Genomic DNA, 11684 nt, shown 5'->3' with positions numbered 1-11684 from the left:
ATTTACTGAACATGTAAGAAATCAACCCTGACACCTGTGACCAGCTCCAGCCAGTTACACCAAATGGCAAAAAGGTCTCCCTCCTACACATGTAACATCCCCGGGGCTTCTTGTGCACTTTCAAGATTAAAGCAGAGGAAACATAGCTACCACCAAAGTACAACGATTTACAGTTCTTTTCCATTAACAAATTTAAATTCTCTATCACCACAGATAAGGGAGAAGCTACCACTAAATGTTTGCACTCTGATTTTGTTCAGCATTAACAGAACCCAGCAGACTTAGAAGAGGCAGGCAACCAACTCACTACATTTCATCAACTTAGTCAAAAAGCTTTTTTCCGCTTTTGTCCCCAGAAAGCCCATAAATAAGTTCAATCACATAGAAAGGTCTGTCTAGACTTCATTATGCTACTTTCTTGATTAGAGAATACTAACTGGAGGAATAATTTGTCAGAGTCAATGCAAAACAGCATTTTTTACTTAGTCCTGAAAGGGAAGCCAACACTTAAGAAATTAGAGAACTAGAAGAAAACATGACAACTTTGTTATTAATTAATAACTTTTATAGCTCAAATTTAAAAATATTAAATCAGAAACAATTCAAGATTCATGAAGAAAAATCTGGAACTATATACATGCATAATTAAGAATATCTAGATTCTTGTCAATATTTAATTTTTTTGTACAAGTTCTTTCACACAATCATATTTACAAGTGTATATTTTTAAAACATATGAACATACAACTTTTATAGCATTTACAAATAATTTGAATAGATTTTTTTTCTTAAAAACAAAAGACTATTTCATTGATTTGACAGATTTGGTTTCATCATACGGTACTGGACAGGTATTTTTCCAGTGGGATGGAAAGAGTTAACATTATTCAGTTATCTAAATAAGTCATCCTACTGATACCCAGAATTATCATATATGGCTTTAAATACCTCCCAAACTCAAAGGATCATCTCACAAATACAAACTACAGTCCATCTGTGGCATGTTTCTAATTAAAGTCTTGAGCCTTTGTTTTGGTTAGATCCACAACTCCGCAAACACTTTCTAAGCAGGTACTCAGAAATAGGCAACTCTTCTAATTAAAAAAAACCCCAAAACCAACAACAACAAAAAACCAAACCAAAAACCCAACCCTGCTTCCAGTGAAGACAAGCACTTATTAAGTATGTATAAAATGGGATGTATGGACTTTTCTAGAGATTCTAGCTACCATTATAGATGTTTTAGTACTGTGGGATAACATGCTTTTGAACAGACAATATTTTGGGGGATTTCAAGAATCAAGTGAGAGATCTTCTTAGAAGGGAAAGAATACTTTTTCCTCAAAATATAAACATTTTTTAGGGGAAAAAAAAGAAATCTGAAGAGGTTTGGTATGTAATACATCCAAGTTACTGATACATTCCAAACGGCCAGACCACTATCTAATAACAAGGTCTTGCTTCACAAATTAATTGAAGATTTGTCAGCTTGCTTGCCTTTGGCTGTGTTAGGAAAAAAAAACCCCAACAACCTAAACTTCTGTCTTTGGCTAATTAAGTAGCCATCTCCTTTGAACACTGTTCTCTAGAGCTCCTGCACCGATTGTTCCACAGTTTGTTCTTCTACAGGCTGCATAGCTTCCTGAACATAAACTATGAATTCTGAAGCCTCTCCACCCTGCGTATAGACAGTCACTGTCTCAATTCCCTCCACTTCATCCGATGAGACGACCAGGTGATGCTGCTCAGACAGCTCCACTGAAGCCTGCTGCAGTGTCTCTTGAATCATCAAAGTGTGATTGGCTGATTGCTCCTCTTCTTTTACCTAAAGAAAAATTGAAGAGGTTACAGAAATTTCACCTTTCCAATAAGTACCTGGTATTGTGATGATTCATGGAAATACAGCACAGAAATTAGAAATCAGATGGTTTTGAAAGAAAATGTCAGTTTTACAGAAAATTTGTTGCGAGCACTTTGATTAATAAGTGTATAGCTAGACAGAATACTGAAAGCAGTAACACAGCATCTCAGTTATATGCACAGAGAGCTGCAAAGTTCCAGGAACATAGGTCTTTGGAGACAGCTTTAACTCTCAGCAGTCATTCATGCAAAATCACTCTTATTTAAACAAATCTGAAGTCAAGCAATTCCTCTAGTAGCACTGAGATGAGAATCCATTGAAAACCACATAAAAAAACAAATACTGTACCCATTTATTTTTTTTTTCCTAGCCAACTGCTTGCACATAGAAGTAAAAGTTTCATTGTGAACCTTAATAGACTTTTATTACAAAACTGTGAAATGTAAATATCACTGAAATAGATTCCTAAGACCTACTGTTTGTGAAGCAGCAATTTTTACATTATTGAAAGGATAGTGACAGAAACAATTCAAAATAACAGAATTTTTACTGAACAATTTGCTTCTTGTCAAAAAGTAAAAAAACCCCCCAATTTGGTATTGAATTTCAAAGAGTTCAAACAGCTGTCAATTATTAAAATAGAGCAGAATTATTAAAATACAGTACATAAGAAAAAATCATTATTGTTTACCAGATCCATAATAAATTCCTATGCAAAGTACTCCAGGCCAGTAAAAACACATCTGAAAACTGTAAGTCATGTGGAGGAAACACATTCTCTCAAGTGTTAGTGATAAAATAATGTACTTTTGAGGAGAGAATGGAATAGCAATTTTTTGGTATTCAAGATATATGCAAAGGCATTTGTTAGATGTTTTCAGTACAATACTACTCCCTGTGTTCATTGAAGAGACCTGTTTTATTTACTGGATCATAAATGCCAACCCACCTGCAAATGCAACATGCAGTTAATCAAATCCTCTCTTCCTTCTCTTTTCAGAAAATGGGTTGTTTTTGTTAAGGCCTATTTCTCTTTCATTTAGGCTTAGCAAATGTTTTATGATGTAAGCTTCCAGAGATAAATCATGTTTATTTCTCACTGTAAGAAAATAGCTGATTGAATTTGTAGGAGGTCACATTCTCTACAACAAACACTTTTTTCATATCATCAAGTGCATCTATAAATTGTCCACTTACTTACACAAACAACAGGGAATGAAGACAGAATCGCTGGCTCACCTACATCTCATGATGGACAGCAAAACTCCATGGTATTTCCAAGAACAATACAAAACGTAGTAAGAACAGAACAAAGGATTGGTAGATATCAATTTACTGGATCTCAGTGTACCCTTGTATCTCAGAGCAGTGTATGGTGTGCTCTTGGCAGCACTAAACTTGTAAGCCATTTTGAAAAGAATAGGTCAAACATGGTAGATTCCACAAACTGTGGAATCTAAATTATGTAAATTGGAAAGGGGGCTTTTTTTTTTTTTTTTAGAAGCTGATTCAAAAGTTCTTTTCCAATTCTTATTTATACGACATGGCTTTGTAAACAGTATGTGGTGGGTTGACCCTGGCTGGACGCGAGGTGCCCACCAAAGCTGCTCTATCCCTCCCCTCACACTGCATCCATTGATCCATAGTCTTGCTTTTCACAGCATGACCACAGGCTTGGTTTGGTGGCAAAAATTCATCCAGGTTTATGGGTGTGGTGAGTTGACCCTGGCTGGAGGCCAGGTGCCCCCCAAAGCTGCTCTATCACTGCCCTCCTCAGCTGGACAGGGGAGAGAAAATATAACAAGAGGCTTGTGGGTCGAAATAAGGACAGGGAGATCACTCACCAATTACCATCACAGGTAAAACAGACTCAACTTGGGATAATTAATTTATTATGAATCAAATCAGAGTAGGATAATGAGAAATAAAACAAAATCCTAGACTGAGAGCAGCCCTGTAGGATTGAGCGCAGCCCTAAGGAGAAGGACTTGGTTGCAATTGTTCCTGGTGTTGCACAGATTTTTTTCCCCTTCTTAATTCTGTTATCCCAGAGGCGCTACCACCGTTGCTGATGGGCTTGGCCTTGGCCAGTGGTGGGTCTGTCTTGGAGCCAGCCAGCATTGGCTCTGTCAGACATGGGGGAAGCTTCTAGCAGCTTCTCGCAGAAGCCACCCCTGTAGCCCCCCCGCTACCAAAACCTTGTCACTCAAACCAAATACACAGCAGTATCAGAACAATCAAGCTCAGGAAAATATAATTAAGATCAGTAGTTTTTCTTAATAGGGGAGCATGAATAGAAGGCAGAGCTAGAGCGAAGCTTCCAAGCCTCTGTTTGACTTATTAGAGACGAGCAAGGAGAAAAAGTTCTATGTTTGTTTTCCTGATGCTCTTTTCTAATTTCATTTTTTTCCCCTAAGCAACCATTCCCATTGTTGTACCCTGACTTTTCTTTTCACTTTCTTATTCCATGTTTAAAATATCTGTCAGATGAAGAAGATTTCAGAGATGCCCAAACCCCTCAGGACTTTATATCACTTTGAACTTTCACTCAATTCATCAGGCTATACAAAGCTTTTTCTTGAACAATAACAAGTATGTTCAGGTGTTAAATTATTCAGAAGTCCCAGAGTCAGTATGCCTGTAATATATTGAGATGAAATATATGTGGATTTTATCTGGTGAAAGATTTAACATCTAAAGAGAATCTTGACATTGTCATTGACCTTAATGCAACAGCACAATCATACCTACTGATTCTGACTCTGGCTTTGTTGCACAGGATTCAGATTATAGGGATAAAACTACAGGAATAAGCTGAAGTCCTTTCCACATTCTGTTTCTTTTACCAAGCATATCTGAACATTTTAATTGAAAGTTACTTTAAACAGTTCCTGCTGAAGTTCAAGCTCAACATCCTACAAAAGTGGGTGATCCTGGATGCTTGTCTTGACACAATAAATTTTGCAACCACCCTCAGAAAAACTAATTTATGTTATCACAAAATATGAGTATCACCAAAGCAGCCTTTAAGAATGGAAGCTTCAGCCTCTCTTTGAAAAGCAAGGAGTTATATCGTGAAAAGAAACATAGCACTGTTAACTTTCTTCTCTTGTTCCTCCCCCTCCCCCTCTTTTTTTTTAATTATTAAAGAAACTCTAAGTCCTACTGAAAGCAATAGGGATTTTCTGAATTCATACACAGGAGTCCCTTTTCATAACTGTCCTCTCTCCTGAGGCTACCTGCTCCAGTGTCAGCTCCTGGTGAAAGGAAAGGACATACACAGGATCTACTAATGAAGATCATAATAGGCAGACGAAAGCCTAATCACTAGCAAATTCAGATAGGAAGCTGCAGTTAGAAATGTTAGATAATTAAAATCTTCACAGCTTCTTATGAATCAGCTCACAATTACAGACTTTGATGCTAGAGACCCATAAACAAATAGACAAATAGGAGTGTCTAAAATTTGGCCCTTTAATTATGCTAGTGCACTATACATAATCCTCTGACAACATGGCTCAGGCCAGAAAAATGACACTACATTTGCTAAGAGCTGCAAGAATGCACAACACAGTCTAAGAAGGATCTCGTACAGTCTCATTTTAGTCACTTTAAATCAAAACCCATAAATAATTTTAAATATAGTTTTGGGAGTCTACATAAATAACGCAGAAAGGAAAATAAATAAAGCACAGTTGACAAGAAAATGAAATGAAACCAGAATCTCATTCAATTCAACAGCAGCAATCTAATACGTGTTCAGTTTTATATGCTTTTGAAATGAAAATGGCCAATAAAGAAAGTTAATTTAACCTCCCTACCTGACTTTATTGATGTGGTTTTATTACCCTTGTCACGCAGGGTAAAGAAGACCAATGCCCTTATTTCTGGTGTTTCTGGCTTCCAGTATCTTTTTTGGACAGCTATCTGTAATCCTTTTAGTTTGACAAATCGCCACGTTATTTTGGTGTATTAGGTTTGTGTGGTGAGGTTTTGGTAGCGGGGGGGCTACAGCGGTGGCTTCTGTGAGCAGCTGCTAGAAGCTTCCCCTGTGTCTGACAGAGCCAATGCCAGCCAGCTCTAAGACGGACCCGCCACTGGCCAAGGCCATCAGTGATGGTGGTAGCGCCTCTGGGATAACAGAGTTAAGAAGGGGAAAAAAAACACCAAGAGCAACTGCAGCCAGAGAGAGGAGTGAGAAAATGTGAGAGGAACAACTCTGCAGACACCAAGGTCAGTGCAGAAGGAGGGGGAGGAGGCACTCCAGGCACCAGAGCAGAGATTCCCCTGCAGCCCATGGAGAAGACCATGGTGAGGCAGGCTGTCTCCCTGCCGCCCATGGAGGATGATGGTGGAGAGAATATCCACCTGCAGCCCATGGAGGACTCCATGCCAGAGCAGGTGGATGTACCTGAAGGAGACTGTGACACCGTGGGAGAGACCCACGTTGGAGCAGTTTGTGAAGAACTGCAGCCCGTGGGAAGGACTTGCGTTGGAGAAGTTGGTGGAGGACTGTCTCCTGTGGGAGGGACCCCACGCTGGAGCAGGGGCAGAGTGTGAGGAGTCCTCCCTCTGAGGAGGAAGGAGTGGCAGAGACAACAATGTGTGATGAACTGACCACAACCCCCATTCCCCGTCCCCCTGTGCTGCTGCAGGGAGGACGTAGAGAATTCGTGAATGAAGTTGAGCCTGGGAAGAAGGGAGGGGTGGGGAGAAGGTGTTTATTTAAGATTTGGTTTCATTTCTCATTCATCTACCCTGATTTGATTGGGAATAAATTAAATTAATTTTTCCAAGTCTGTTTTGCCCGTGATGGTAATTGGTGAGTGTTCTCTCCCTGTCCTTACTTTCTCTCCCCTGTCCAGCTGAGGAGGGCAGTGATAGAGTGGCTTTGGGGGGCACCTGGCCTCCAGCCAGGGTCAACCCACCCCATTCGGATATTTACATTTCAAATCAGTTCAATGTTTACATGCTTTTGCGTGGTTCCTATTGGATTGTTCCACAGGGAATAATCTCAAAACATTAATTTACATCCCTCAAACTGATGAAACAGTGGGACGGCTGCCATCATAATGAATGAAGTCACTGCACTCAATTCTTTTTATTGGCATCTGAAATCTTTTGAAGAGTAGCATCCAAGACCTCTTTTCTGTTTGAGAGCCAGCTGAAAAGCATCTGGCTGCTTATCCTTCACTAAAGAGTGACAGCAAAAGCTGAAGCCACACACAGCTGGCATATTAAATCAATTCAGTACCTGCATAAATATTCTTTACTAGCTAAATGTGTCTCTCACAAAAGCCAATGGGACTTTTGCCCCCATGTCTTCATAAGTAACTCAACATTTCTAAATTATAAATGTTCTTAATTTAAATATCTGAGGACCATCCAAATACACATAAGTGACATTAAAAATGGGTATCTCTTAGAGGAATCTCTTCTCAAAACAAGCAAGTCTTTTTTAATTTGAGAAAAATTAATTCAAGCCACTACGGAAAATATACTTCTTCTCTTCCCTGAAAAGGTGTAAAAAAAAATATTCGCAGTATGATGCTAAAGCCACTTTCTTATTCCAGAGCTCATCCTGAGAAATAACGAATATGTTCAATTTTCTTTGAAGTCAGCAGGAGTTGCAAGTCCATAGTGTTGAAAACAGTCTTGCTGGGCTTGACCCAAAATCCTCCACAGAATCTCTCCCTTGGTTTCAGATTGAATGCTGCCTTTCAGTTTACCATTAAGAACAAAAGTTAATCAAAACCTTACACTAGGTTACAGATGCTCCTATTAATATAAGACACCACAGTAAGAAAATATACAATATAGCTACAGAAAGGATTAAAAGGAAAAGTGAATATAAGCATTCTATATCACAGAGAGCACCTGGGTATGTGATGTGCCAGCTTATGTTGGTGCCTGCAGGACTGTCTCTACCATTTTGTTCAGTGCCATTTGAAAAATTTGAACTCCCTCTCTCTCTCGGTTCTAGTTTACATATATTGTGTGAAAAACACGCACAGAAAACACACAAAACACTCTAATTTGATCATATGAACCTCTATAATGAGCTACAAAACAAAGACAATCTGGTGCACAATTGTTTCAGAATAATAAGAGATTTGAATATGAAAGACTTGCTTTGCATAACATAAAAAATGCAAGGTGGCAAACAAATCTTCATACTGGTGATGTAGATTTTTAAAAAGTTTTAGCAATTGGCTGTTTGAATGACAGAGAGACTGTGACTGGCAACTTCACTCATCTGGCAAAATGCTGTATCACCAGATTTCCTTCTGAGGAAGTATGGCAACATTGCCATCATTTCAAGAGCTCTAGACAGGACAGTAATCTTGATATGAGATTTTATCTATATGCTACACAGATGGCAAGAACTCCACAGAGGCTGAGAAAACAGGGCCATCAGCCCCAGTTAAAGCTCTCCTTTGCTGGTACCATCATGTTAAGTATCAAATTGCTCCATGTCCTAAAGCAACCGCAAACTTGACAATCAACCTGTATATAATTTCACGTATTCGCAAATTATCTAGATGAACGCTAGCACCCAGCATCATGTAGGTACAAATCAGAGCCAGATTGAAATATAAGGTGTGTTGCTGAAGTACAACGTGGAGTAGCCTTTGACATGACGGCCATGCTAATATTATTAGATATTTATTTTTGAAGATGTGTTACACTATCAAATTCTGTTCTGCGATCACCTTCAAGCTGATGTGTAATCTTTGCCGTGCATTGCTACCGCTGTCACTTTGAAGAAAGTGACTGTTACCATGGTAGGATTTTACTGGAGCCTGAAGAGATCACAGAATAAAAGGATGAAAGGAACTAAAATAAAGGGTGAAATGCATGGAAATCCAATGTTTTCTTAAGCTTGATAAAAATCTGCTTACTTCAGGAAACAGTTGATATAGTTACTCTTCAGAGCAAATTATGTAGAAGTCTGGGTTGAAAATAGGTTATTGTGCTTTTCAGGAAGAGTTAACCCTACACTCCAAGCTCCACAGGCAGTAAGAACATCAGTCCTGTCTCTTATTTCTGAATGGGGAAAAAAAGAGAAAGAATTCAGCAGCCACTTACTGCTCTTTATTGTTAATGTTAGTGTAGTGCTTTGGAGCAGGACCTGGATTGTATCAGGTATGCTATATACAGAAAGTATTTCATGCCCCAAAGGCCTTATAATTTCAATATAAAACAAGAGACAGTAAGCAGACACAGAAAAAGGGAGGTAAGGGAGTACAACATAAATGAGACAGTGGTAGTTTTGTGTGACAGGCATTAGTATCAATATACCAATAGCCTAACCACGGATAATTACTGTCATATTTTTGAAAAGTAATTGAGAGAAGACAATGAGGTACAAATTGCTCCTCATTAAAAATCCACATAACTAAGCACAATATGGAAGAAGGCATTAAGAAACTTGTTTGAAAAAAGTAATGAACAATTAAAGCTTCATGGACTGAGCAAAGGTAGGAGTCAATATCTTTACAGCTAATGAGAAATGGGACACTAAGTCAGAAAGGGCTAAAAAGCCCTGGAAATGAAAACAAAGTTTTGGTTGATGTGGCAAAAAAGGAACATTCAAGCGAACAGCATAATCATCTTAGTAATAAATAATAATGAAGACTGTCTAGAGTGGCAATGTAATTCTGCAAACAAAGATAATGCAAGTCAAATGTCTGTGTATTACTCAGCATGTGAAGCTCTGGATTTCTGACTACAGTTTTTACATGCTAATGTGCTACAAGTAAGGTGGCATAAAAGTGTCTGTTTGCAGTGCTCACCCAGATACACTGTTCCGAAGAATTAGAAATAAAGGAAAAAAACAGGGAGTTGACATGGTGCACAAGGCCATGGGCATAGGTTAGGGTTTTTTGGCTGTTGGTTTTGTTTTGTTAGAACAAAGACTACTGCTCTGCTCTCTAGCAGTCCTCTGCATATGAGGCAGTCAGGATTTATTCTGAATGAAGAGGGATCTCAGTGGCTTGTTCAGACAGGGAAAATAATATTGAGGAAAAGATTTAAAGCTTTACACAATCATCTGCTGATGAGTTTTTCTCATGAGGACAATAACCTCTGCACTGGTATGATGCATAAAACGTATTACAGGCCTAACATGGCAAATTAGCAGCACATTCCTCTATCAGTATATAAATGAAAAAAGCCTGACAACCAGATAACATACAACCAAATTTAACTGTTTACTATCGTATACTGATTTAAAACTTTGGTTGACACTGGGAATCCAAAAATCTACTGCTCTGGTTCAGTAATTTGAGGAAGAAAAAATCAAATTTGGACAAAGAACTACATAGTTTCTACCTTTTTTTTCAGATTTGGTACAAGTAATACACTGCATTTATAAAAAAATAAATTAATTAAAACAGAAAGTATCTTGCTGCCATTACAGACTCCTGCTTAACAAGCACTGGAAATGGAAGAGCAACAACAAAAACGAGAGCTGATGGACACAGGCTGAGAAGGGGCAACTTTTCTGATGTTCCGGTCAGTGCAGTGAGGGGTTCAGGAAATAAGCTTTTAAGGATGCTCGTATTGTGAAACCAAGAAAATGCACTTTGAATCTTGTCTTGCTGGAGAATAACTTACAGACACTACACACTGAAATAGTCCCCTCCGCAAAAGATAAAATAACAGGAGTGTTCATTTCTGAGGGAAATGTTTCTTCACAAGAAACTCAGTATTTAAATCAAACAAATGTTTAACTTGGAACAAACTTCTTCAGGATATTTGATATATATGCCAACTGAAAGAAATAACTATACATCAAGGTAGTTTGTAGTTAAACACTCTTTCTCTGTTCTAATCTACATACAGATATATTGTGTGATAAACAAGTCTTTGAAGACAGACCTGCAGACACTGCAAATCAAGGGTGGCTGTGATACTGGCATGACTGCCCATCCTCCAATTCTTCCTTTATATTCAGCACGTGAGCTAGGAAAATAGTCCACCCATATAAATAATGAACTGAACAGCCTCTGCTAGCAAAATAAACAAAAAAAGAAATGGATCAATCTCCACCCTGAGGTGTCCTGGATTGACCTGGGATAGAGTTAATTTCCCCCCTCGAAGCAGCTATGGTGCTGTGTTTTTGATTTAGGATGAGAATACTGTTGATAACACACTGATGGTTTTAGTTGTTGCTGAGCAGTGCTTACACTAAGTCAAGGACTTTTCAGCTTCTCATGATCTGCCAGTGAGAAGGCTGGAGATGCACAAGAAGCTGGGAGGAGGCACAGCCAGGACAGCTGACCCAAACTGGCCAGAGGGATATTCCATACCATATGATGTCATGCTGAACAAAAAAAACTGGGGAGGAGTTGGCTGCGGGGCAGCAATTGCTGCTTGGGGACTGGCTGGGCATCAGTCAGTGGGTGGTGAGTGATTGTTTTTCATTTGCATCAGTTGTTTTTCTTGGGTTTTATTTCTTTGTATTTTTGTTATTTTGCTTTTCATTACAATTTAGCATTAGTATTAACATTATTATTTTATTTTATTTCAATTATTAAACTGTTCATATCTCAACCCATGAGTTTTCCCACTTTTACCCTTCCGATTCTCTCCCCCATCCCACCGGGGGGGAGTGAGCGAGCGGCTGCATAGCGCTCAGTTGCTGGCTGGGGTTAAACCACAACATAAGGCATGAGGGCAAAAGTCTGTCTGTAACAGGACAGAAAGTCAAATGTGCAGGAAGTACGGTGACTTGTTTTTTATTTCCAGTCTCTCCGCCTTGCTATGTGCTCTGTTACCACAAAACTGTTTTCCTCCCAATTTCTTGTCTGTGTTTACC

The 11684-nt window shown here is 38.8% G+C and overlaps 1 protein-coding gene across 5 annotated transcripts in view; it reads right to left on the bottom strand.

The window, feature by feature from the left end:
• Positions 1-458: 458 nt before the first annotated feature.
• The window catches only part of ZFAT (zinc finger and AT-hook domain containing), a 105888-nt gene continuing 94662 nt past the window's right edge, over positions 459-11684 (bottom strand). For all 5 annotated transcript variants that reach the window (XM_054814712.1, XM_054814713.1, XM_054814711.1 and 2 more), the window contains one exon: positions 459-1825. In XM_054814712.1, coding sequence (XP_054670687.1) covers positions 1586-1825 — 240 coding nt within the window. In that variant the 3' untranslated portion in view covers positions 459-1585. The remainder of the gene's footprint in view (positions 1826-11684) is intronic.

This window comes from Grus americana, chromosome 2, assembly GCF_028858705.1.
Source record: "Grus americana isolate bGruAme1 chromosome 2, bGruAme1.mat, whole genome shotgun sequence".
Classification (NCBI taxonomy): Eukaryota; Metazoa; Chordata; class Aves; order Gruiformes; family Gruidae; genus Grus; species Grus americana.
The sequence above is the reverse complement of the archived record's forward strand: the minus strand, read 5'-3'. Positions and strand labels throughout refer to the sequence as shown.